This window comes from Podarcis raffonei, chromosome 1 (assembly GCF_027172205.1).
Source record: "Podarcis raffonei isolate rPodRaf1 chromosome 1, rPodRaf1.pri, whole genome shotgun sequence".
Classification (NCBI taxonomy): Eukaryota; Metazoa; Chordata; class Lepidosauria; order Squamata; family Lacertidae; genus Podarcis; species Podarcis raffonei.
The window spans coordinates 73,080,628-73,104,431 of record NC_070602.1 but is presented as its reverse complement, the minus strand read 5'-3'; the positions used below and the strand labels follow the sequence as shown (position 1 = coordinate 73,104,431).

At 41.3% G+C, this 23,804-nt stretch overlaps 1 protein-coding gene across 2 annotated transcripts in view; it reads right to left on the bottom strand.

The window, feature by feature from the left end:
• CARS1 (cysteinyl-tRNA synthetase 1) overlaps positions 1 to 23,240 on the bottom strand; it is a 38,461-nt gene extending 15,221 nt beyond the window's left edge. Inside the window, exons 1-11 of one of the 2 annotated variants that reach the window (XM_053393589.1) lie at positions 23,124 to 23,240; positions 16,429 to 16,674; positions 7,252 to 7,343; positions 7,017 to 7,105; positions 6,089 to 6,185; positions 5,520 to 5,618; positions 3,784 to 3,933; positions 2,891 to 3,031; positions 1,452 to 1,540; positions 692 to 813; positions 478 to 590 (exon numbers count right to left, since the gene is read on the bottom strand). In XM_053393589.1, coding sequence (XP_053249564.1) covers positions 478 to 590; positions 692 to 813; positions 1,452 to 1,540; positions 2,891 to 3,031; positions 3,784 to 3,933; positions 5,520 to 5,618; positions 6,089 to 6,185; positions 7,017 to 7,105; positions 7,252 to 7,343; positions 16,429 to 16,674; positions 23,124 to 23,142 — 1,257 coding nt within the window. In that variant the 5' untranslated portion in view covers positions 23,143 to 23,240. The remainder of the gene's footprint in view (positions 1 to 477; positions 591 to 691; positions 814 to 1,451; positions 1,541 to 2,890; positions 3,032 to 3,783; positions 3,934 to 5,519; positions 5,619 to 6,088; positions 6,186 to 7,016; positions 7,106 to 7,251; positions 7,344 to 16,428; positions 16,675 to 23,123) is intronic. The other variant, XM_053393598.1, reaches the window with a different exon arrangement.
• Between the last annotated feature and the right edge of the window lie 564 nt (positions 23,241 to 23,804).

The window sequence follows — 23,804 nt, the reverse complement described above, 5'->3', positions numbered from 1 at the left end:
GATACCGCTGCCAACTACTATTTAAATTTTAGAATCCTATCAGTGTCAATGACTTGATTAGATGCAGAACATTTTTAAGAATCGAGAGGCCCCAGGCCATAATGCTTTGGCAGGACATTTAAGTTATCTGTCCTTTATGATGTCAGCCTGCATCTTAAGATATGACCTGTATCCCCATGGTTTTAAAAAGTAGCGGCAGGAGATGTCTTAAGCCTGGGCTACATGTTATGGAATATACTTACTTTTAGTCTCCATATAAAACTGTGCATAGAGAGCACAGTTATAGTGGACTGGATGTAAAGAGCCTGCTGCATAATACCCCCCATCCTGGTCTACAGCCAAACCTTATCCCATAAAACTGGTTCCAGACAACTGGGGACATAGGGCACTAAAGACAAAGAGGGAAAACAACCACCCCCTCCTTCCATGGGAGCACAAGCATTTTCCAACCATGCAGCTCCAAGTCACAGTCCTTACTTTTCCCCAAGGAGAGTCCCATGAAGGCTCGCCTGGTTTGGAGGATTTCCACAAAGCAAAGTCATTTGGAGAATGCTTCTCACTTAAACGATCCACCGAGATACTCAGGTCACCTGTGGAGAACAAGAGGAAAAACATTTGTTACCTTCAGATAGGAATCTTAAAATTGTATTCATGTATGCATTGGAAAGCCCCTGACTGACAGTAATATTACCTTCGCCCTCTTGAAGTGCTTTTTGATCACCTACAGCTTCAGGAACCAACTTGGCATAGGAGTGTTTCTCAGATGAATCAAACTTCATGGTATCAAAATAGACAGAGCCATTCGACACATAACTAGAAGACAAAAAGCACAATTGTACCAAGTGTTCTACAGTTTCAGATACTTTACTACTATTCACTGTTGCTCCAGCATGAGGTATGTGGTGATCAAGGAGAACTGGGTGCGATTTTTGCTAAAGCCTCTCAATGAAGCCCTCGTCACCCCTGAAAATCTGTTTTGAAGTGCTCCCCAACCCTCTAGAACAGATTTTCATGAGGAGGTGGGGCCTGCAAAGAGGAGGATGAAATTGGCACACACACAAAAAAGTGCCCCACCTTATCCATTAGTGGATACACATCACCAGTTGGCTAGGAACTACTGTATTTAAAGGTGAATTTCTTCTGCTGCTTTCCATGATGGGCAAGTTCAATGGGATTTACTCCAAGTTTGCTGGATGGAAGACTACTAATGATTTTGGAAGATCTAGCAACACAAAACATGTAGAAACAGCATCTTTGAGACTGCCATTAAATAAAATGGCTTTCCATTAGGCCGCCCCTCATATGGCCTTGTTGTGCCTTAAGGTCTGATGGCAAAGGTTTAATTAGAACAGAATTTGGGCTGCTTACACGTGAAGCACACATAGAGCTGCAGGTGATGATTTTCTTTTGATTTACATAACACGTAAAATGTGAGACGAATCTATACGCACCCATATCCATTATCTACAATCCTTTGGACAAAGTCCACAATTTCTGGTACATATTCACTAACACGTGTTAAGACATCTGGAGCTAATACCTAGAAGCAAGCAAACAAAATAATATATATTCTCCGTTTCACAATCCTTCTTGTACCAGACTCTCTCAACAGCTTTGCTTTGTAATTAGTTCTGCATTTGTATATAGAAAACTAGGCAAGTGGCAAAATTAACAGGGACTTGTTGAAGAGAGTATTGCTGTATGCTCCTGAGATTTATCTGACGCCCAGTAAGACCAGGGCTTTAAGTGTAGTGGCACCTTCCCTTTGGGTTGCACTTCCAATGAACATTACAGTATAGGCGTTCAGGGGTCTGCTTAAACTCATGGGCAGGTTTTAACTGAGTCCTACCAGTGGAAGCCATGAGCAATAATGTCTGCTTACACAATGGGGCTTTCCCTCATTCTCCTGCCCTTGTGTGCTCCACTCCCTTTATGGTACAATGTAAAGGTAAAGGTAAAGGTACCCCTGCCCGTACGGGCCAGTCTTGCCAGACTCTAGGGTTGTGCGCCCATCTCACTCTATAGGCCGGGGGGCCAGCGCTGTCCGCAGACACTTCCGGGTCACGTGGCCAGTGTGACAAGCTGCATCTGGCGAGCCAGCGCAGCACACGGAACGCCGTTTACCTTCCCGCTAGTAAGCGGTCCCTATTTATCTACTTGCACCCGGGGGTGCTTTCAAACTGCTAGGTTGGCAGGCGCTGGGATCGAGCAACGGGAGCGCACCCCGCCGCGGGGATTCGAACCGCCGACCTTTCGATCGGCAAGTCCTAGGCGCTGAGGCTTTAATCCACAGCGCCACCCGCGTCCCATGGTACAATGTATTTATGCTTATATTTTGAAATATAACTCACTCGGAAACCTTTCTAGGTAACAAGCAACTAATAAGTCCTATTACTATTATAAGCAAATTAAATAAACAGGCACACACATTGATGGGCAGAAACTGAACACAGCCCAGCATTTCTAGGCATCTGCTCTAATTAACCATACTGAAAGCATATCTGCAGTTTCCAAGAGCTCAAGATGAAACATAATCTATAAGGTTAGAAAGGCATGATCATTGCTCTAACTGATGATGAAAGGAAAATCAGTCTTGATTTGCGTCTTGGCATGATTCCAGCTTCCTAGGTATGAAGAACACTTTTATGTACACAGTGCTAGGGAGAGCCCTAACCAGACTGCCAGCAAAAAGTGTTAGTGTGTCATCTTGATAAATCAATATATATCAAAATGTGTCCATGGAGCAGTAATGTGAAGCCATTAATTATAAACAAGCTTTATAAGTTTGCTTTCTAGGCCTTCCAAGAGAGGGAAACTATAATAAATAAGTTCCACCAACACTAGATTTCCATGTGCTTTTATATTTTGCTGAATCAATGTGCATACTTACATTGAGAGCTGCCATATCTTTATGATATTCCTCTTCCCAGAATTTGGGGAGCTTTGAAAATATGGAATTGTCAGTCACCTGACTCCCCAACCTAGTGTCCAGCCACTCAGAGAGTATATCTTTTGCTTCATGCAATAACACCTAGAAATAAATTATAGATCTATATATAAAACACATAATTATCAGCAATGCACACTTCTTCAAGAAAAAGCCTAGAGTGGTCTTTATTGTGATTAAATAATGTTAATTTATTTGGGCCAGGATCCAAAGCTTGAGTTCATGTTGCCAGTTTTTCCACCTGGAGACAACCTATCATACTTCTTGGAAAGCCACTCCCAAAGAGCCCAGACCTTAGAAGATACTTTGTAGGGAAACAAGCAGCACTTACACACACACTCTTTCTTTAGCGCTGGGGTGGAAGTGCTACCTTTTACTCTTAAAATAATAGGCAGAGTGTTTTCTCTCCAATCTTAGTACTGTGGTGTTTAGCAGTGTTTAGTAAATAAATTCCCCCTGTCTGTTCTTGAATGATCCACTCAAAAGCAGGAATATGGCTCTTTAAAGCCACTCCTACCCCAGCACAAGACTGGGAAGCACTGGAAATGCTGAGGCAGAGTGTGTGTTTGTACACATGCACAAGTCTAATGCGTGTGTGTGTGTGCGTGAACGAGTGCACATGGCCTCTGCTGCCATGTGACCCTCAGAGATGTGCCTAACCATCAGTAAGATACTTGGGGGGGGGGAGTTAAGTCACACCAATGTAACTAAATAATTATGTAACCTCACAGATATAAATGGTTTCAATGAAGCAAAGTCCCACCCTAAAATAGTAAATGGAGCTCAAGGATACTGTTTAATTTGCTTAAGGGCACAACAGCCCGTTCAGTACAGACCTCAGCATGTTTGCTGACTTGACCTTCAGAGTGTTTATTTTTCAGTGCACTTTCTAGAGGTTCCACAGCAGCCTTCACTGCACTCTGAATCCTTTCCAGCATCTGTTTCTTATCAGGGTCAGTGGTCTCTTGTAGCTTAGCTGCAAAAGGCTGATTTAATAAACATGAATGAAATATACATAAAACCACACTGAAGGCAACAAATAAGCATCACTTAATAAAATCATAGCCATCTTATAAAATATTCCTTAGAAGTTTTCTTGTGTTTAATTTTCAGCAAAATCTCCAGAGTAAAGCAGTAACAAATGTCTGCATGGTAGAGTTTCAAAATTAAAATGGAATGTAGACATGCTATAGTGAGGAGGGTCATTACCAGGCATTTTCATGGGTAGCAACCATATTAAAGAGGAGGACAGTCCCCTTCCAGACTTAAAGACAACAAATCCCACAGCAGGAAAAACCTAGTGTTCTGGTCCCCAATATTACACAAATTTTAAAAATTAGCACATCTTTATTTAAACATAACATTCTGCTTTCATAATCCATTTTTTTCAGAAGATTTTGGAATCATATAGGCATTCATAAAAAGTCACAGGAGGTTATGAAAGAATGGAAAGATTTGCTCAAATTTCATAGGTATAGGACAGCACTCTCAATGGCCAGGTTAAACACTTTGCCATCAGCAGTTATGGAAGACAAGTTTACTGGGTTGCCTTGTCACCTGAGTGTTTGCCCTTGTGACAGCAGCTCAGTTGAAACATTAGCCCACATTCTCCTATGTTGCATTTTTTATAGCAATATAAAAATGACATATTGGGGAGATAAAAATGGGACTCTACTGATGGGAAAATAAGAACCAGATCTTATACCTGGTAAGTTTCCATTTTATCTCTGCACTACATTCTCTACACTTGGGGAACACAGATGAATTTTATAATCTTCATTTTAATAGCAGAAATATGGACAAGTTCCTTGCTGCAGCCCACTATGATGAAAGGGAGGATGAGTTCTGAGTCAAAATTGTCTCTCTTTGATTATTATTTTGTTACACTATTTTTAAAGACACCATTTGTGTGCATGCATCTTGTGCTCCCCCTTCCAATTTTCTCCTTTTTGTTATGGTTGTATTGATGACCCTCCACTGTATTTGATGCTTATGGTTTGCAGATCAAATAAAGTAAATGTGTTTGATTGCCTGTAGGAAGAAAAGTAGCAGCAAAAAGTATTCTCAGGAAAGGTGATTAGGCTAGGACACTAAAGCTTGGTGTCTCTCTCCAAACTGGTTTTGGCAGACACTACTAAGGTGTCCGCTTACATGGGGGGAAGATTATGATTGGATGTGGGGAATGCCACTGAACTGAAGTTAGTCCCAGTGATGAAGCACATTTCCAGCACATTGTCAGGTGAAGGCAATGTGCTGGAAACAGGAGCAGCCAAGGTATGTAAAGCTCTGGTTGTCTCTAGCAGAAGCAACACTGCTTCCAAGTGTGGACAAGTCTTTGGAGTCTTTCAGGACTCTTGAGGATTTTAGCCTTGCTAGGAACAGAGTGTGGTGGCTTCATATAAAGAGCTTACGTGTGGCCAATGATGGAACAGAGTCTGAAGAGAGGGACAAAAAGAAAAAAGAAGAAGGAACAAGCAGCTGGCTGATTCCTCCTCTGATCCAAGGTGTTGGAAGACAACTAAGCAGTCTCCTGCCTATATGAAGTATGGAAGAGAACAGTCAAGGAGCTGACCTCAGAGGCAATCTGGACATCTTCAAGTAGCTGTGCTGCTGATGGCTGCTTCTCTGTGTATTTTTCAAAGAGATAGTTTTGCCTTGCTCTTTTTATGATCTGTAACACAAAAGTTAAAAGATGTTTAGGAAGCACATACAGTGTACACAATTTGAAGATTAAAATTAGAACTGGTGTTCATCTTACAGAACATTCCCTAAGTTCCAAAAAAAAAGGGGGGGGGGAGACAAGAAGTGACACAAAGCCTTAGCCCATTTGTCCATATTTGCCCAATTATCTTGCCTCTGTATTTCTCTCCTCTCCTCTCCTCACTGTCTCTCCAACCATCTTCTTCTGAAAATTAGATGGTAAGCTTCTTGAGGTGGGGATCTGTCTTTTTGCTATGGAACTATATAAAGGCATTTTGTACATTGATGGCGCTGTATGAATTAAGAAGTAATAACCTCAAAGAGAAAGTCTTTGACTTATTGGTGGGATAGACATTTAAATTAGAATAAAAACTAAGTTAAATAATCTCATCTGTTAGTCTCATTCCTGCAGCTAATCAAATGACAGCACTTTAGAATTACCTTGTCATCTATATCTGTGATATTCATACAGTAGAAGACATCGTATTTGAAATAGTCTTTCAAAACTCTTCTCAGGATATCAAATGAGATGTATGATCTACAATAATTCAAAAGACAAATCGATTTTGCAACCTCAGGAGCATTTACATGTGCCCACTATATTCATGAAGCATCACATTATATTTTTGCTTTTGAAAGTAATGAACTGTTTTCCTAAAATAAATTATACACTGCATACAAATTTAATATGTGGTGAAGAAAGGCAATACATAGCAGTCCTGGCTTCCAGCTTGCAGTGTCCTGCTACCCACAATTCATTTAGATATTTGAACAAATCATTTTAGAGCTTTGCTTTAAAAACCCAAATCATTTGGCATTCATTTTTATGTTATTTCAAAGCAATGCCATTACATCTGCATTTGTATCATAAAGTGGTATATAAAGTTCTTGTGAGAAATTATAAAGGACCAAATTAGATGTGATGAAGAAAATTGTGATCAGGATCTCTCAAATTGTGTGGCCTGGAGTGGGGGAGAATTTGATCAGGACTTCTGCACTGAGGTGGGGGATGAGCAGGTTAAAACATACGTCCATGTCTTTGCTCTCTGCCATAAGTCAAACAGTAGCTTTAGGGCAATTTCAGTTGGGGGGAAAGCACAGGATGAAAGGTTTAGACACTTCCTCCTCCAGAACCATGGTCCTGATCATCACCACAGACAGCGATTCACTTTAAACGAACAAGAGACATCCTTGTTATGGATGTCCAACAGCATTAATTGGTGTCAATATGTCAAAAAGAAGATTATTCATAAACTTTGGATTTTTTAGAGATTTTATAAAGATGGCAGTATTAGTTTGATGTAACAAATTCATTTACAGCTTTGCTCTTCAGCTGCCCAAGGCACTTGCTACTCAGACATGGCCATACCTTGCATGCCCCATGTGGGAGGCATCATACACTGTCGGGCCACAGCAATACCATTTCACCCTGTTGCCATCTTGGGGCTGAAACACATCCTTAGGAGGAAAAGGAGACATAGTAGTTAGAAGCACCCAAATTTGTACAGAGTTCCACAGGAAAAGCAGTTCAGCAACCATGAGCAATGCTACTAACTCCACTATGCAAAAGACAGCACATGGAAAAGCCAAATTCAAAAATGTACCTTATTGCGAGTGAGACTGTTGTATAGGCAGAGTTTGGGTAGTGTTGTTCCTTGGGGTGGAGACCAGGGAGGCTGAGAACGCTTGTTTTTACCTAGAAAGGATTTTAAAATTCAGTATTAATTTTCCAAGAGAAACAAATCTAGAAAGGGTATTCTGAGCTTCTTTGCTATAAACGCTTCTTTGCTATAAAAGTCAATGTCATTAGCTCAGAAGGAACACTGGAATAACAGCCAGTTTGAAAAACAACACCACGTTTTTGATGCAGAGTACATTATGACATTCTTTATGCCACTTTTCTTTCTTTCAGGAAGTGACAGCAACTCTCAGGGCTCTGATTCAGTGCACTTACTTCCACAGGAACTCCTGTTTCAGCAAAATGTGAAAACATCCTCCTCACCTCCCAAAAATCACATGCACATGCTGTTCTTGAAACTTTTAGGGAGTCTAAAAAAGAGTGATAAGCTCCTACACTGAGAAGAAATTGAACTGCTTTAGGGCAGAGCAAAAAACTTCTGGAATATAGTCACCAAGCTATGAAGTTGACATAAAACTCCCAGATATCTAGAAAAAGTGGGCAGGATTCAGCTAATGAGTCCCCTCAGTGGAAGCCTGTGCAAGGACGTCCACTTAAATGGGTCTCATTCCACACCGCACCCTGCTCCCACCCCCCATGAAATTGGGTCAGCTGTAGCACGCAGCAAAGTGGGGTGGGAATAATTCCATTTGGCAATCTGAAATGCTTGCAAGACCTTGAATTCCTCCCTGAATAGCATGAACAATGCATATATACCCCCACACTACCTCTTCTACATGATTTTATATTTGTGATCCTATGCATGTTTTCTCAGGAATATGTCCCAGTTAGAATCCACAGAATTGTAGCCTTAATTAAGTTCTTTCCTAGAGTGTTCCAAAATCAACACTTTGACTATGTGAATGTCTCTTTGCATTGCATCTGCAAAAAGTATATGTGCTATACTTAAAACAGGAAAACTTCAACAAGGCAGTTTCATGAAGAAAACATATGATTCAGAATGCATCAATAAGTTTGATGTAAGCACACAGAATAATACCTTAATCAGCATGGGGGGGGGGGTCACATGTATGTATGGCATACAAGTAGTAAATAATTTCCCCACTTGGTTTCATTTTATCTGCAATTCCCTCTGCCCTGCCTCAATCATGTATGAAGTGGGCAATAGGGGAATCCCATTTAAAGAAGAAAAGGGGTGTGCAAGTGAAAAGAGCTGAACCCTCTCCCTCCTATAGCTTATGTCAGTAATGAGCAGATGGTAGATAGTGATTTACTGGTAGAACACTGGGTAATTTGCAATAGGATGACAATAATTTGTAATTCCCAGTTATTTCCATTTGGCAACCAGAAAAACATGTCTTTCTCGCTTAAATAAGGCTTCACTATGACATAAGCAGTGGAAATAATTGATTTAAGGTTGAGTTTAAAGAACATACACAAAGCAATTTAATTCTGTCCTTTTGGTTGCTTTTTAAACACACACACAGAGAATTAATTATGGCCACCAAGGAGGTTAATTTCTAAAAGATTAAACCAGCACACAGAATCAAAACTTGTTCCAGAACTCCAGATAAGAAGGCTGAAAGAAGAATGCATAAACCACAATATGATAACCTTAACCACAAAAGAAAAACATACAAAAATCTACCCAAACTATTCATTCAGGCAAATCAAATATTCAAATATTCCTGCCAGAAACAACAGCTATGATTCTAATCACTTCCGCTGTGTTCACCATTATGTGACACACCTTGAAAATGAAACCAAATAAAACCAATAGTAGTTCCTATCTTCTGCTTAAAGGTTTAAAACATTTATTTTATCTTGGTTTGTTGCATTTTTATTTTTAGTTTCAAGTACAATTCTTATCTGCACTTCTAAACACCACACCGATCTCTTCTGTTTCCAGACTCTACCTACGGAGCTTCAAATGCTAATAAAATGCACTACCACCTCAACAAAAGTACGAAGACGCTTGCTCAATGAGGTTTTCATAGTACTCCCAGTTCACCCTCTGGTGTCCCCGGAGAAAAATGCCAACATTCCACTAAACAAATTGAAAAGGTACAGTCTTGACAATGACAATCTGAGTATATTCTGAGGGAAACAATGTGTTTGAAATACACCTGGATAAGTCTTCCATACCACAGAGCTCAACTGAACACCTGAGGGAATATAAGGAAGATATAATTGGCAGGGTTTTCTGGGAGGTATGAAAGCAGTCACTAACAATACTCATTATAGGTACTTGAATATTCGTGTTTGTCATTGTAGAGAAAACTCGCACATAATGTAACAAAGTCTCTTTTCCTTTCCTGTTCTCTGACACTATTAGAGCACTGCAAGGATTCAACCAATGGCTTCAAGTTACAAGAAACAAGATTCTGACTAAACACCTGGAAGAGCTTTCTGGCAGTTAAGAGCTGTTCTGACAGTGGAATGGGCTCTCTCCTTCATTTGAGATTTTTAAGCAGAGGTTGGATGGTCATCTATCATGGATGCTTTAGTTGAGGTTCCTGCATAGCAGGGTGTTGGACTAGATAACTCTTGGGGTCCCTTCCAACTCTAAAATTCAATGATAAGAATGGTGAAAGCTGTGGCCTGCCAGGATGTTGTTGGACTATAACTCTCATCAACCCTGGCCACCATGGCCAATGGTGAGGGATAACGGGAGTTGATGTTCAATAATAAGGTTGCAGGTTTCTTATCTAGGGTCCTTGGAAGGCAATCTGTAGCCAATTGAGGCACACACCAGCACTAAAAACAAGACTGCAAATACCATTTTGAACATGGGTGTCAGGGAACTGCCATCGGAACTAGCGGAGGAGGCGAGGCTCCACAGCGATGCTGGAGAGGGGCCAAGCAGGGAGAGAGGCAGGTCTCCAGCTGGGGAAGAAAATCAGTGCAACACCTACATAAAAAACGTCCTATCTTTCTTTGACACCAATTGGCCTACCATGCCCAAGAGAAAGGCCTCTGGTTTCTTCACAAAAGTGCATTTAAGCACCTTTTTCATTTCATTATAAATCCTTTCCCAGAAAGCCTTAATCTTTGGGCATGTCCACCAAAGGTGATAAAAAGTACCTTCAGTTTCATTACATTTCCAGCATTTGTTATTGGGCAAATGATAAATTTTTGCAAGCTTGACTGGGGTCATGTACCACCTATAAATCATTTTCATAATATTCTCTCTTAAGGCATTACATGCCGTAAACTTTATACCGGTGGTCCATAACTGTTCCCAGTCAGCAAACATAATGTCATGTCCAATGTCCTGTGCCCATTTAATCATAGCTGATTTAACCATCTCATCCTGTGTGTTCCATTTCAACAGCAAGTTATACATTCTTGACAGATTCTTAGTACTGGGTTCCAAAAGCTCTGTTTCTAATTTCGACCTTTCCACCTGAAAGCCAATTTTCCTGTCCTGTTTAAAAACTTCATTTATCTGGTAATAATGAAGCCAGTCTCTTACTTTAGACTTCAGTTTCTCATAACTCTGCAATTTAACTTTTCCCTCCTCATACTCTATAATTTCCCAATATTTCGGCCATTTGGATTCCATATTTAATTTTTTCACTTCCTTAGCTTCCATCGGTGACAACCACCTGGGTGTTTTGTTTTCCAACAAATCTTTATACCTAATCCATACATTATATAGGGCTTTTCTAACAATATGGTTTTTGAAACCTTGGTGGATCTTAACCTTGTCATACCATATATATGCATGCCAGCCAAATCTATTATTGAACCCTTCCAAATCCAAAATATCTGTATTTTCAAGAAGCAGCCAGTTTTTCAGCCAGCAAAAAGCCGCTGATTCATAGTACAATTTTAAGTCCGGCAGGGCAAACCCCCCTCTTTCTTTTGCGTCAGTTAGTATCTTAAATTTTATTCTGGGCTTTTTGCCCTGCCAGACAAATCTAGATATATCTTTTTGCCACCTCTTGAAACAGTCCATTTTGTCCACAATCTGCAATGTTTGAAACAAAAATAACATTCTCGGCAAAACATTCATCTTAATAACAGCAATTCGGCCTAACAAGGAAAGTCTCAAACTTGACCATATTTCTAAATCTTTTTTCACTTCTGCCCAACATTTCTCATAGTTATCTTTAAATAGATTCACATTCTTAGATGTCAAATTTATCCCCAGGTATTTCACCTTCTTTGCTATCGATAAACCAGTATCACTCTGGAATTTCTCTCTTTCTGCACTTGTTAAATTTTTGTCCAATACTTTCGTTTTCTGTTTATTCAGCTTAAAGCCTGCTACTTGACCAAATACTTGTATTAACTCTAAAACTCTTCTCGTACTAGTGTCTGGCTCTTGTAAAGTTAAAACTAGATCATCTGCAAATGCTCTCAGTTTGTACTGTTTAGCTCCGACCTGAATCCCTTTAACCAGCTGGTCCCCTCTAATCATGTTTAATAAAACCTCCAGGACAGATATAAAAAGCAGTGGGGATATTGGGAATCCCTGTCGTGTCCCTTTTTCAATAGCAAATTCTTCTGTAACCACATTATTTACAATCAGTTTTGCTTTTTGTTCGGAATAAATCGCACTTATACCATTCTCAAAACCTTGGCCTACCCCCATCCCTTGGAGATTCTTTTTCATAAAACTCCAAGAAATATTGTCAAAGGCTTTCTCCGTATCCACAAATATTAGTACTGCCTTAGTATTAATATTAACTTCCAGTAACTCCATGATGTCTATTATATTTCTCACATTATCTGACAAATGTCTTCCTGGAAGAAAGCCCGCTTGGTCTTTATGAATCTCCCCCTCCAAAACGCTTTTCAATCTTTTTGCTAAAATGTCTGCAAAAATTTTGTAATCCACATTGAGTAATGATATAGGGCAGTAGTTCTTAACCTGGTTCTTCTCAGTCTCTGACTTTGGTATAAGTGTGATATAAGCCTCTTTCCACGATTCAGGTGCCTTTTTCCCCTCTAAAATTTCATTACAAACCTCCTTCAACGGTTGTATAAGCCATTCTTTCAAAGCTTTGTAATATCTGGAGGTTAGTCCATCAGGTCCTGGAGATTTTCCCAATTGCATACTTTGAATGGCTCCCTCAATTTCTTGATCAGTAATCTTCTGGTTTAAAATCACTTTACTTTGTTCAGAAATTTTTTGTAATCCGTATTTTTTAAGAAATTCTTCTATTTCTTTTTCATTCACCGGCCCTTGTGCATAAAGTCTCCTGAAATAACTCTGAAAACAGTTTCTAATCTCATTTGGTTTATAAATGTTCTTTCCTTCCACTTCTAGATTTGTAACCGTATTCTGTTTTTGTCTCTTCTTCAGTTGCCATGCCAGAAGTTTCCCACATTTATCAGCCGATTCAAATGACCTTTGTCTCATTTGTTTTATTTTCCATTCTATCTCTTGGTTCATCAAATCCATATATTGTCTCTGGTAAAACTTAATTTCTCTCAAAATTTCATGTGACTTTGGTTTGGATCTCAATTTTCCCCCCCTTCTTTTATCTTTTCCAAGATCTTATCCTTCTTCTCATTATGTCTCTTCCTTTTTATAGAATTCTGTTGTATTAAAAATCCTCGCATGACGGCTTTACTTGCGTCCCAAATTACTCTTTTTTCCACTTGTGTTCTCAGATTTATCTCAAAGTAGTCCGTCAATACCTTCTGGGCCTTTTTATACACCTCTTCATCTCTAAATAGGGAGTCATTCATCCTCCATCTAAAGGATCCAGCTGTTGTTGTGTTCATTTCCATCTTTACGGCGTTATGGTCGGAGCAAGTCTTTGGGCAGATTTCCACTTTCTTTATCTTAGACGCCATTCCACTAGTTACCCAAATTTGGTCAATTCGAGTCCAGGTCATTTTTGCCTCAGAAAAGAAAGTTCCCTCTCTCTCAAGAGGATTCCTTGTTCTCCAAATGTCAATCAGGTTCATATTGTCAGTCATTTCAAAAAAGGTCTTAGGTAGTCTCCCATCTTTGGAGACCACCTGTCTTTGTGCTTTGTCCATATTTGTAGAGACCACTCCATTCATATCTCCCATTAAAACTACATTATAATCCAAACAGTCCATTAATGTCTCATGCAATTTCTTAAAAAATTCTGACTTCCCTTCATTCGGTGCATAAACTCCTATAATCAATAGTTTTTCTCCTTGAACTTGAATTTCAATTGCCAAATATCTTCCTTGTTCATCTTTGAATACAAATTTAGGAGCCAACTTTTCCTTTGCATAAATCACCACACCTCTTTTCTTCACTTTGTCCGATGAAACAAATTCTTGTCCTAATCTTTTGTTAACAAGTAGTTTTCGGTGAACTCTGGTCACATGAGTTTCTTGTAAACAAATCAAGTCCAATTGTTCTTTTTTCAAAATATGAAAAACCTCACGTCTTTTTCTAGGGAGGTTCAGTCCATTACAATTCCAGCTTAGAATTTGCAGAGACATCTTGTTATTTATTTAGTTACTCCCCCAGCTGCTCCCAACAAGTCTTCTTCTGTTGGTGTTTTGATCCCAAAGGATAGGTTTGAAATGTCTGGTACTTCTGCTAGGTCCGTAGGTTCCACCGTTTCCTTCAAAAGGTCCTCCTCGTTCCTTGCCAAAAATTGTTCTTTATCTTGCACTGTTTTTATCTTGATTTTCTTTCCCTTATAGTTGAAGGACAGGCCTTGTGGGAACTCCCATCTGAATGGTATGTTGTTCTTTCTTAATAGGGTGACCAAATCCTTGTAGTAGGTCCTCACTTCCAGGATATATTTAGGAATATCTTTAAAAATCTGCACACGAAAATCTTCAATCTCAAGGGGTCTTTGAAAATGTAAGTTTAATATCTTATCTCTCTCTTCCTGAGATCTCAGAGTTATCAAGCAATCTCTTGGGCTCTTTCTGTTTTGTCTCCTGCCCAGTCTGAAAGCAGTTATTATCTTAAATTCCTCTTCTTTCAAATCATCCTGCCAGAATTCCAGAAATTCTTTTGTAAGAAAGTCTATCAAATTATCTTTTTCATTTTCTGGAATCGATCTCAATCTCAAATTTCTACTTTTCCTCTGTAATTCCATTAAAGACAGGGCCGCATCATGTTCTTCCAGCTTTTTACTGACTGGTACCAATTTTTCCTGTGCATTTTCTGCAGAATTTTTTGCCTCTTCTGCAGAAATTTTGGCCTCCTCCGCAATCTTTCTAGTTATTTCATTTTCTTTAACTAATTTATTTATTGTCTCTGTATTTAAATCCAATTTTGTTGACAGCTCAGACAGCTGTTTGGAGTTTTCAGTGCTCTGCTTTGTGAGCACTTCCAAAGATTCATTTATTTTGACTAATGCCCTTGTCACTGTCACTGTATCCAGCAAGAGTACTTTTAGCAAAGTACTGGAAGACACAAGAACTACCCACACTGGAAGAATGGCAGACGAAGGTGATTGACTACATGGGACTGGCTGAGATGACCGGCAGAATCCGTGACCAAGGGAAAGAGACGGTGGAAGAAGATTGGAAGAAATTTAAAGTTTACCTTAAGAACTGTTGTAAAATTAATGAGTGCTAAAATGTTTTGAGTAATGCAAAATAGAATTGCAGCGATAAACAATTGGACATGAGAAAAAGGATTTAAAGGAAGTGCCATAAGTAATTAAAATTAGGGGTTGCTGGAAAGATTTAAAACAGGGATGCAGAAAAAGGAGGTATGGGGAAGTCGTTGAAAGAAGGCTTAAGGAAAAGAAGGTTAAGAAATTATACGTGTTTATATGTTTGTTTGTTTTTGTATTGTTTTGTATTGTCATTTAATATGTGTTGGAAAATTAATAAAAATTTATTAAAAAAAAAAGAAAATCAGTGCAACACCAGGGATAGAGGGGGGCCGATGGGGGAAGCAGAGAGGGGGCTCCAGGACTCTTCGCAGGAGACCAGCGAGGAGAGCACAGGTCCTCCGCTGCCCACACCCACCCTGCGCAGAAGACTTCTGCGCAGGGAAAGTAGGCGGCGACTTGGCGTCAAAGAACTTCTTTGCTGGAAGAGGTTTAAGAAACGCCCACTGACGGATTCTGCCAGCGACTGAACAGCCACTGAGTGGATGGCTGTCCAGCGAGAAACAGTTTAACCAGCCAACCTAGCCCAGAGTGGCGGTAACTTACGCACAAGCAACCCCTAAAGCCATTACAATGGGTTTGCAATAAGGAGAAAATTTTAACTTTAGCCTCTGACAATTCATGTCCATAGATGAACTTAAGTGACTGCCCCTATTTGTGTCAAATAAGCAGTTTTACCAGTTGCATTTGATGTACACTTTGGTAAAAACTGCCTGTTCAGTCAAAGCTGATTAACAAAATCCATCTTTTAGTATGGCAGCACCTAGACCCGGGGTCAGCAACCTTTTTCAGCCATGGGCCAGTCCACCATCCCTCAGACCATGTGGTGGGCCGGACTATATTGTGAAAAAATAAATAAATGAATTCCTATGCATCACAAATAACCCAGAGATGCATTTTAAATAAAAGCGCACATTCTACTCATGTAAAAACACCAGACAGGCCGCACAAATAACCCAGAGATGCATTTTAAATAAAAGGACACATTCTACTCATGTAGAAAACACACAGATTCCTGGACCATCTGCGGGCCGGACTGAGAAGGTGATGGGGCCGCATCCGGCCCCTGGGCCTTAAGTTGCCTACCCATGACCTAGACTTTGGAACTTCCTGCCTATTGACATCAGGCAGGTAGGTACCTTGGGCTGTACTCTTTTCAGCATCTACCAAAAGCATATTTGTTCCAGCAAGACTGAGACTGGGAGGGTGCAGTGTGATCCATGAAATTCACAAAGTAACTTTGGGCTGGTCACACCTTCTTAGTCTAACCTACGTCACAAGGCTGTTGTAAGAATTAAACAGAGGGGAGGAGAGAACCTTGTACACCACCCTGAACTCATTGGCAGAAAAAAAGGATATAAATGTAATAAATAATATTTTAAATAAGAAAGAAACAGAGCCTGATTATTTGCTCTAATGACCCAGAAGCCTATGGCTATCAAATGTAGGAGCTTTTAAAAAATAAATAAAATCACAGAATAATCTTGGATAGGAAGTTCTTTTCCATATATATGTATATTTTAAGACAGCCATTAGCTCGCTGCCCACTAGCCCCTGCCATTACTCACTTGTTTGGAGTTTACAGGAGTCATGCTTTCCTCTGCTGCCATCATAAATTGCTTCTATGTGCCTGTACCAACGAACCACATGGAAATGCTGGTCCACAGGCGGGCCCGAAAGCTGCCTGAAAGCTTCCACATCTGCATGTGAAAATGTGAACCCCTGGATATAGCTACGAGTGCTGAGGTACTCATTCAGAGCCTTCAACCTGGCTTCCTCTTCACTAATGCTCAGAATACAATTGTAGTCAGAAGCTGTAAAGACAGAGGCAGATGACAAGCAGTCAGATCCCATGCTTTAAAAGCACCCAGTAATAAAGCATCCCTCACAGCCCAGATGGGGAGGGTAGCTAGGCACATTAAGGGGTTAATGGTGCAGTAGCAGCCAGGCCACATTGCACCAAATACTCAAGAAGCCCAAATAGGGGAAATAAGACAAGTAAAAAAAAAAAAAGCATTCTATGCAGAGAAAGAAAAAGCAGTAAACATGATAAAGGAAGGAGGATTTTAGTCTTGTAAACAGTTGCTAACAGAGTACCCTGCGAGTTCTACATTGCCTGCAGGCAACCAAGCAGGGAAATATATATGGATCACAAGTATGCATGGACTGGTGGGCTCAAAACTTTGTATACAGCAAGGCTAGAATATCTGTTGTAAAAAGTAATAATAGGGTGGTTCATAAAGGCTTGTTTCAATATACACTATAAAGCCATGTTTTCTCAATTGTCAGATTACAGGAAATCCTAATTTAACTCTCAAATGTACAAATATCACTACTCCAGAGTTGGAACAGGAGAACTGAGCATTGTAGGCAAAGAAAAGTCCAGGCTGAGGCTCAGAAGAGGCTGCATCACCACCTGGCTGAAGATCCCACTCAGGAAATAATTTTCATATTGTTGAGCAACTTAAGGGAGAACTGCTCCACCTTTTGGTGAAATATACAATTGGAAAGTACATGCAGTTGTTGGGAATTGTAATGCACTTATGCCATTAATGTGTTTAACCACTTGCTTTGTTACCACTGGTAATCAGGCATTCCACATAAACAAAAGCATGGAATTCCTGCCAGGCAAGTGACTGGGCTGTCCAAGCAGGGACAGAAGGTTGTACATTGACAGCCCAAATAGCTTCCATACTTGTTGCAGAAGAAGCCACTTTCACAATATGAAAACTGATTGGGTGCGGAAACCAGAAAGCTTTGCCTTCCCAATCAGCTTTGGTACTGGCCACGTAAGAAGTGAAGCCACTTATTCTGTCTTGCTTTTATGGAACCCAATTGGGTTGGCAAAGCAGGGACAGAGCACTTTGTTTCACCAGCTTAAGAGCAAACTGGGCTAACAAAGCGGAATATTCTAGCCCTCCCCTTCTTTGACAGTGTGGTCAAACACCTCCTGTGTTGACTCCAGCAGTTCCTGCTGTTTTCATTTGCCCACACTGCCCCCTGGGGAGATAAAGATGGGGGTTGCGGCTAAAGCCCAGATCAGGAGGTGCATCCCTGCAACAAAGCACACCAATACATGTTAAAATGGGGAAAGGCGAACCAGAATCCTCTTCCTATTAAGGAGGGAAGAAAAACAGAGCAACCAGTGGGGCAGGGGAGGAGGAGAAAGTGGGGAGTTAAATGCTTCTTTATTAGCCAGTTTTTTCACTCATAGGTGGCTCCTCTGATAAGTAAAAAGCAGGTAGGTAAATTTTTTGGCTGTGTAGTTAACTAACACCCCAGCAGTTGACTTACAAGGCTGACTTACAAGTAGGTGTTCCCATGTTAAAATCTGATTGTATATCAGATTACATTCCACTCCTGCCACCTGATAAACAATAGAGATGAAGGAAGCAGCTACGCAAACCCTTAGGAATTCAATTTCACCATTATTTCTGGCTAGGTGGAAAGAAAAGAGCAGTGTTTCTTGCTACAATTTCTATTGTCAGCCTGGGCCCCAAGGCAAACTTCTAGGCACAGAATGAAGCCCAGTGCTTTTAATACACTGGCTCAGCTGTTTATACTTTAAAACAAACTATGTGGCTAGTGAAAGCGACCAGGATATACATCCTGGTAAAACAATGTAGGCAATATTAGACAATCACAAATTATTTCTCATGTTAATGTGTGCCAACCAACTGGGCTAGTGGTGAGGGGATAAGAAACTGAAGAGAGAACTTAAAAGGTTAACAAAAAGTCAATGCCTGTGGTACAGTAGCAAGACAGACCATGCAGAAAATAATGCAGGTTTTACTGCAACTTTAACACACGTATTTGACTAACGTTACAGACCCAGTAATGAAAACATCCTCTGTCAAATAAATACACTGTGTGTACAATTAAAATGTATCATATCTCAACAGTGTGTTTCAGTCATTCCAAATGAACAGTAAGCCTAAGCAGCAATTCAAGCAACAGGCCCTGGAAGTAAGATTGATACAACCTTTGCTTGCTATATGTTGGCTTGTCCTCTAGGTTAGCTTTCTTTGATTTGGTGCCCTTAAGATGTTTTGGGCTACAACTCCCATTGTCTCAGGCCAATCATTTGCCGTGATAGCTTGAGTTGATGGGAGCTACAGTCCAAAACACATCCAACTGGACATTAGGGATCCAGGATCCGATGCAAAAGCACCAGAAAAAAAATTCAGCCTCACAGAAAAGGAAGCAGCTGGTGTCCCACTGAAATAACAAAGACCATATCAAATGGAGGAGGTTGGGGTGGGGCAGACACCGGCATCTAATTAACAGTATACCCATTATAATCTCTCTGTGGCATAGAGTCACTGTTTGATTTCTTCAGTCTGAAGCTTGGGTTGCTATTAGACAGAGAGGCAGGCCACAAGAAGGGATGTAGATGACCCACAGGCCATAGGTCAGCTAATGTTAGCTTCTTAAATCACCCCCAAACCATTCCTGTTTAATCATACACTCAGCAAACAGTTTAAATAACTTTAATTTGTATGCTTAAGGCTTGTAAACATTATACACACAGATACATATTTGAGGTCAGCCATATGAGTTATTAATTTATTCTGGCTAAGTATCACTTGCTAGCTATTTAGTTACTGTCATTACTTGCATTCTTCCTCAAACATACAATTGGAAACAAAGCAATGATGATAAACAGAAACAGACTTTCTTTCCATTCAGTGTGATCCTGATCCAGATTAGGGTCACAAAAAGCTACTGTTTGTTTCGGGGTGGGGGTGCACAGAGGAAGTGGCCGGAGAAAGCATGATTAAAATAATGTGTAGCTTGACCCTTGGACTCCTGGCTGCAGTCTCACTTGCCCCTGCTCAAAAGTCAAACTGTGCATCTCTGAACAACAATATACAAATTTCCTCTTTGGACATTTTCCACACAACTGAATAATCCAAGCATGCCTCAACTGCATGTTATCATCTGCACAATGATTTGGCAAGCTCTTTTACGCTGTCAGTAGCAGAACAGCATTGGGTGGGATTCAACTAAGTGTTTCTCAAACTTGGCTCCCTAGCTGTTGTTGGACTACAATTCCCACCATCCCTGACCACTGGTCTTGCTAGTTACGGACGATGGGAGTTTAGTCCTACAACAGCTGGGTTCTCAAGTTTGAGAAATGCTCAACTAAGTTGTTGCATGCGTGGAACAAGGCCCTCTTGTGCAACAGGACTTCCCCTGCTCCTCCCATGTCCCCCACAATTTGCTCTGGGGTTTGAGGGAACATGCTCTGGGGTTTGAGGGGGAGCTCAGTGGAAGGGAAAGTGCATACCCCACTTAGCACCATGTTGAATTCAGTGTTAGAAATGCCAGGTGCAATTTGCTACCGGTGTGGATCCAATTGTGACTACATGGCTATTTCTGGGCACCAGGTTGTCAACCACGGTTTAAAAACCTCTGCCTCAGTCCATCATTAATATTATTTCCCTTTCTACTGTGTGTTTTTCTCCTTCTTGCACTGGGACAAGTGAATTGTTGTAAGAGCAAGCTACAGTCAAGCAATGTAACATAGAATCACAGAACTGCAGGACTGCAAAGGACCCCAAGGGTAATCTAGTCCAGCCCCCTGGTGAATAGACATTTTGTTGTGGAGACGGTAACCTAGATTTATGGTGCCATTTGGCACCTAGCTTATATATTTGAGTTTCTAATACTTGTTGAGGCTGATGGGAGTTGTAATCCAAAACATATGGAGGGTACCAGCTGGAGAAGGCTGTTGTAAACCATCTTGAGATCCTTAGAGGAAGTGGGAGGGTATAAATATGATCATAATATGTAGTTAAAAACAGTAACTCCCTCATGACAACTGCCTGAAATATAAGTGATCTAGGATACAAAGCTTGCAGGTTTTTACATACATGCTCTGGAATGCAAACTGATGACCCTTTTCTTTTTAAATTAATGGTTCTGCACATTTACCTCAAAGACTTAATTATGCGTTTAAATGGAAATGCTAAGAACACTGCATGCTACTCAATTGAGTCATAAGAGTATACTCACTGAAATCAATTTTCTTGAGTAACACTGCCATTATTTCAATGGGTCTACTCTGTGTATGACTATCATTGAATATTATCTATATGTGGACTTTGATTATCCAAGAAAAATATAAGAGGAAATCAGTATTGTATATTTTATCATAGCACGTGGAGTCTGACAGGGCACTGATGTGGCATGGAATCTAGATTTCAGGGCCTAGGCAGAACCAATGTCAGAGACTAGTCTGAAAGCAATTCCTATTTTTAAAATATGCTCAATTGTTTTCTTTAAACAAACGTCTAACCAACCCTAGTTTAAATGGAAGCAAACAGGGATGATTCCATCAAGGTAAGCGAAGCAGTCTTCGTTAGATAAAGGTCAAGACAGACTGAATTCCTATACACATACCTAGAAATAAGTCCCATTAGGACATATGTCTGAGTAGCCTTACAAGGGATTGCACTGTCAATTAGAAAGTTATAATGACCTTATTTTTGGAAACTGATATGTATCCAAAGGCCTGAGGGCTAATAAGCTTTTATATAACACTATTAGTGGAGCTGCTTGATGTTTTCAAGGTATTTGGCTTACCTTCACATGAACTAAACAAAGTACTAGTATTATCAAAATAGAAATAGTACTGAAGACATTTCCTGGCACCCTATGTGGAAGTATTCAGTAACAGCCCAGGTTAATAACAGGGCATCTGGTGACCTAAGCAAGACCAGATGACCACATGATAACACCAGAAATGCTTTGGAATAATCAATAGTGTGTGCTCTGTTCAAGCCATGGTCCTCAATGCAGTCAAATACTAATAGCTGCCAAAACACAATCACTTAGGGCTAATTCACAATACCCTTTTGGTAAAGCTTTAATTTGGATGGAGACTATCCATGCAACAGCTGGCATGCATGAAGCAATCATGTGATGGAGTCAGCTCAATCCACATTGCCATGGTGTCTCTCAGTCTGCTTTCAGCAGCATTGCATCTGAATAGCATGCACTACAGCAGCTGCACAATCAAATGGGCAAGATCCAAGACAAATTCACAACATGTCAAACGGCTCATCTACACTAGCCTTAAATATTATTTACCTTACACCTTCTCATGCAAAGAAAAGTGTATGGTAAATGTTCTCCTTATGTTCTCACAGCATTTCCTAACTAATGGACACAGTGTTTTACAATCACTACATTAATCAACATACAAAGCCATGTTTGCAGTACCATGTACAGTTTCTGTCATCCCATCTCTAAAAAAGGAGCACAGCACTGGAAAAGGTACTTCCAAGAAATCTAAATTAAAATATCAGAGTGCAGGAACATCACACCCTTTACTGAAAATTTAAATCTGGCGTGGGGCGTGGGGAGTGAGCTAAGTTGCTGGGGTGGCAGGGAGAGGCACAAGAAAGGCATGATAGAGTTCAGAAAGATATGAGGCAAATGAATAGAGTAGAACTCAGGGTAACAGCCAATGAAAACGACTAGCAGTAGATTCAGAACTGACAAAAGGAAATACTACTGTAAACCACCCTGCAATCCTGGGATGAAGAGCAGTACATAAATTTAATAAATAATAATGATGTTTCTTATGACACCTGTCACTCTGTGTTTGCAATTCACTGCCCCAGCATTCAGTGATGCTCGCTGGCTTGGGGAGACCTGTCCCTCAGACCTTTTAATGTCAGGCACAGCAGCTACATGGAACCTCCTGGTGCAGGCGCAGTACTCATCCGAATCCCATCCACCGCGCACCCAGCACTCCCCAGTGGCTCTCTGGCGGGCCCCTTGAGGGACCAGGACGCTGGGTCTGCCGTTGGAACCAGAGGGGCTCCTACAAATGCCCCCGGGACGTAGGTTGCGAATACGACCAACTCCATTTCACGAAAGCGAAACCTCACCTGGCTGAAAGTCGTCTGCTTAGGGAAGCCGGTGGCTCCCGGGAATCGAAACTGGCTCGTCGATGAGTCACATCGGAGAGGATTCCACGACAACCAAAAACGTCGTGGGCCGCTCATTGTCAGTCGCAGGAGACCCAGCGGGGCAGCGCCACGACAGCCCTGGGCAGGTGGTCCATTGGTGGACCCCACGAGGGAAAGCCCCGCAGGTGCCCCATATGGCGCCTCAGCAGATACTGCACAGCTAAAACCACCTCACGGTGGCTCCACACTCCCTCCCCTCTGCTCCAGGGGACGCGGCCCTCGCCCCGGCGCGCCTCCTTGTTCCCAGCCCTCGCTCAGCACCCAAGAAACGCAAAGCTCACCGGCTGCCGACGCCGCCATCCCGCTCCTCCTCAGCCGCTCGCCTGACGCCGACACCGCTCTGCCAGCACAGGCTGATGCAACCCACGGCGCGTCCGGAAGCGCAGCTCCGCCTCCAGGCGCCGCTTCCGGTGAGCGCGGGCGTTGCGTGACCAGGCAACGCAGGGACGCTTCTCCGCTCCAGATGCGGATCATGTGACCGCCGTCCTTGACTGATTGACGCGCATGCGCTCTAGTTGTTCCTTGTTTACCGCTGGACAGACTTCACCCGGATCAGGCCGGTGGCCCACCTAGGCTAGTTTCCTAGCAGCACGCCTTCCTCTCAACTGCGGAGGCAGAGCGTAGGCATCGTGGCCAGTAGCCACTGATAGCCCTCTCCTCCATCATGTCCTCAATCCTTTTTTAAAGCCCCCCCCCGTGGGAAAGTGGTGCTCCTTCTAAAAAATTGACAGCAGCTGAGTCGTTTAAGGGGGGAACTATTGGGGGGGGGACCATTATAGGAGTGCTTTTTTAAATATACTTCGTCCAATGTCTTTCATTTCATTTCTCACTCAGCCTTTTATGCTGCTCGATGTTTTTTAGGTGCCGGTATTCCCATAATATAAATTTAACTGGATCCGCTCCATGGTGAGGTTAAACATTCAAACCCCCACCCCCGCAAGCCGATTTTCTAGCATCCCATG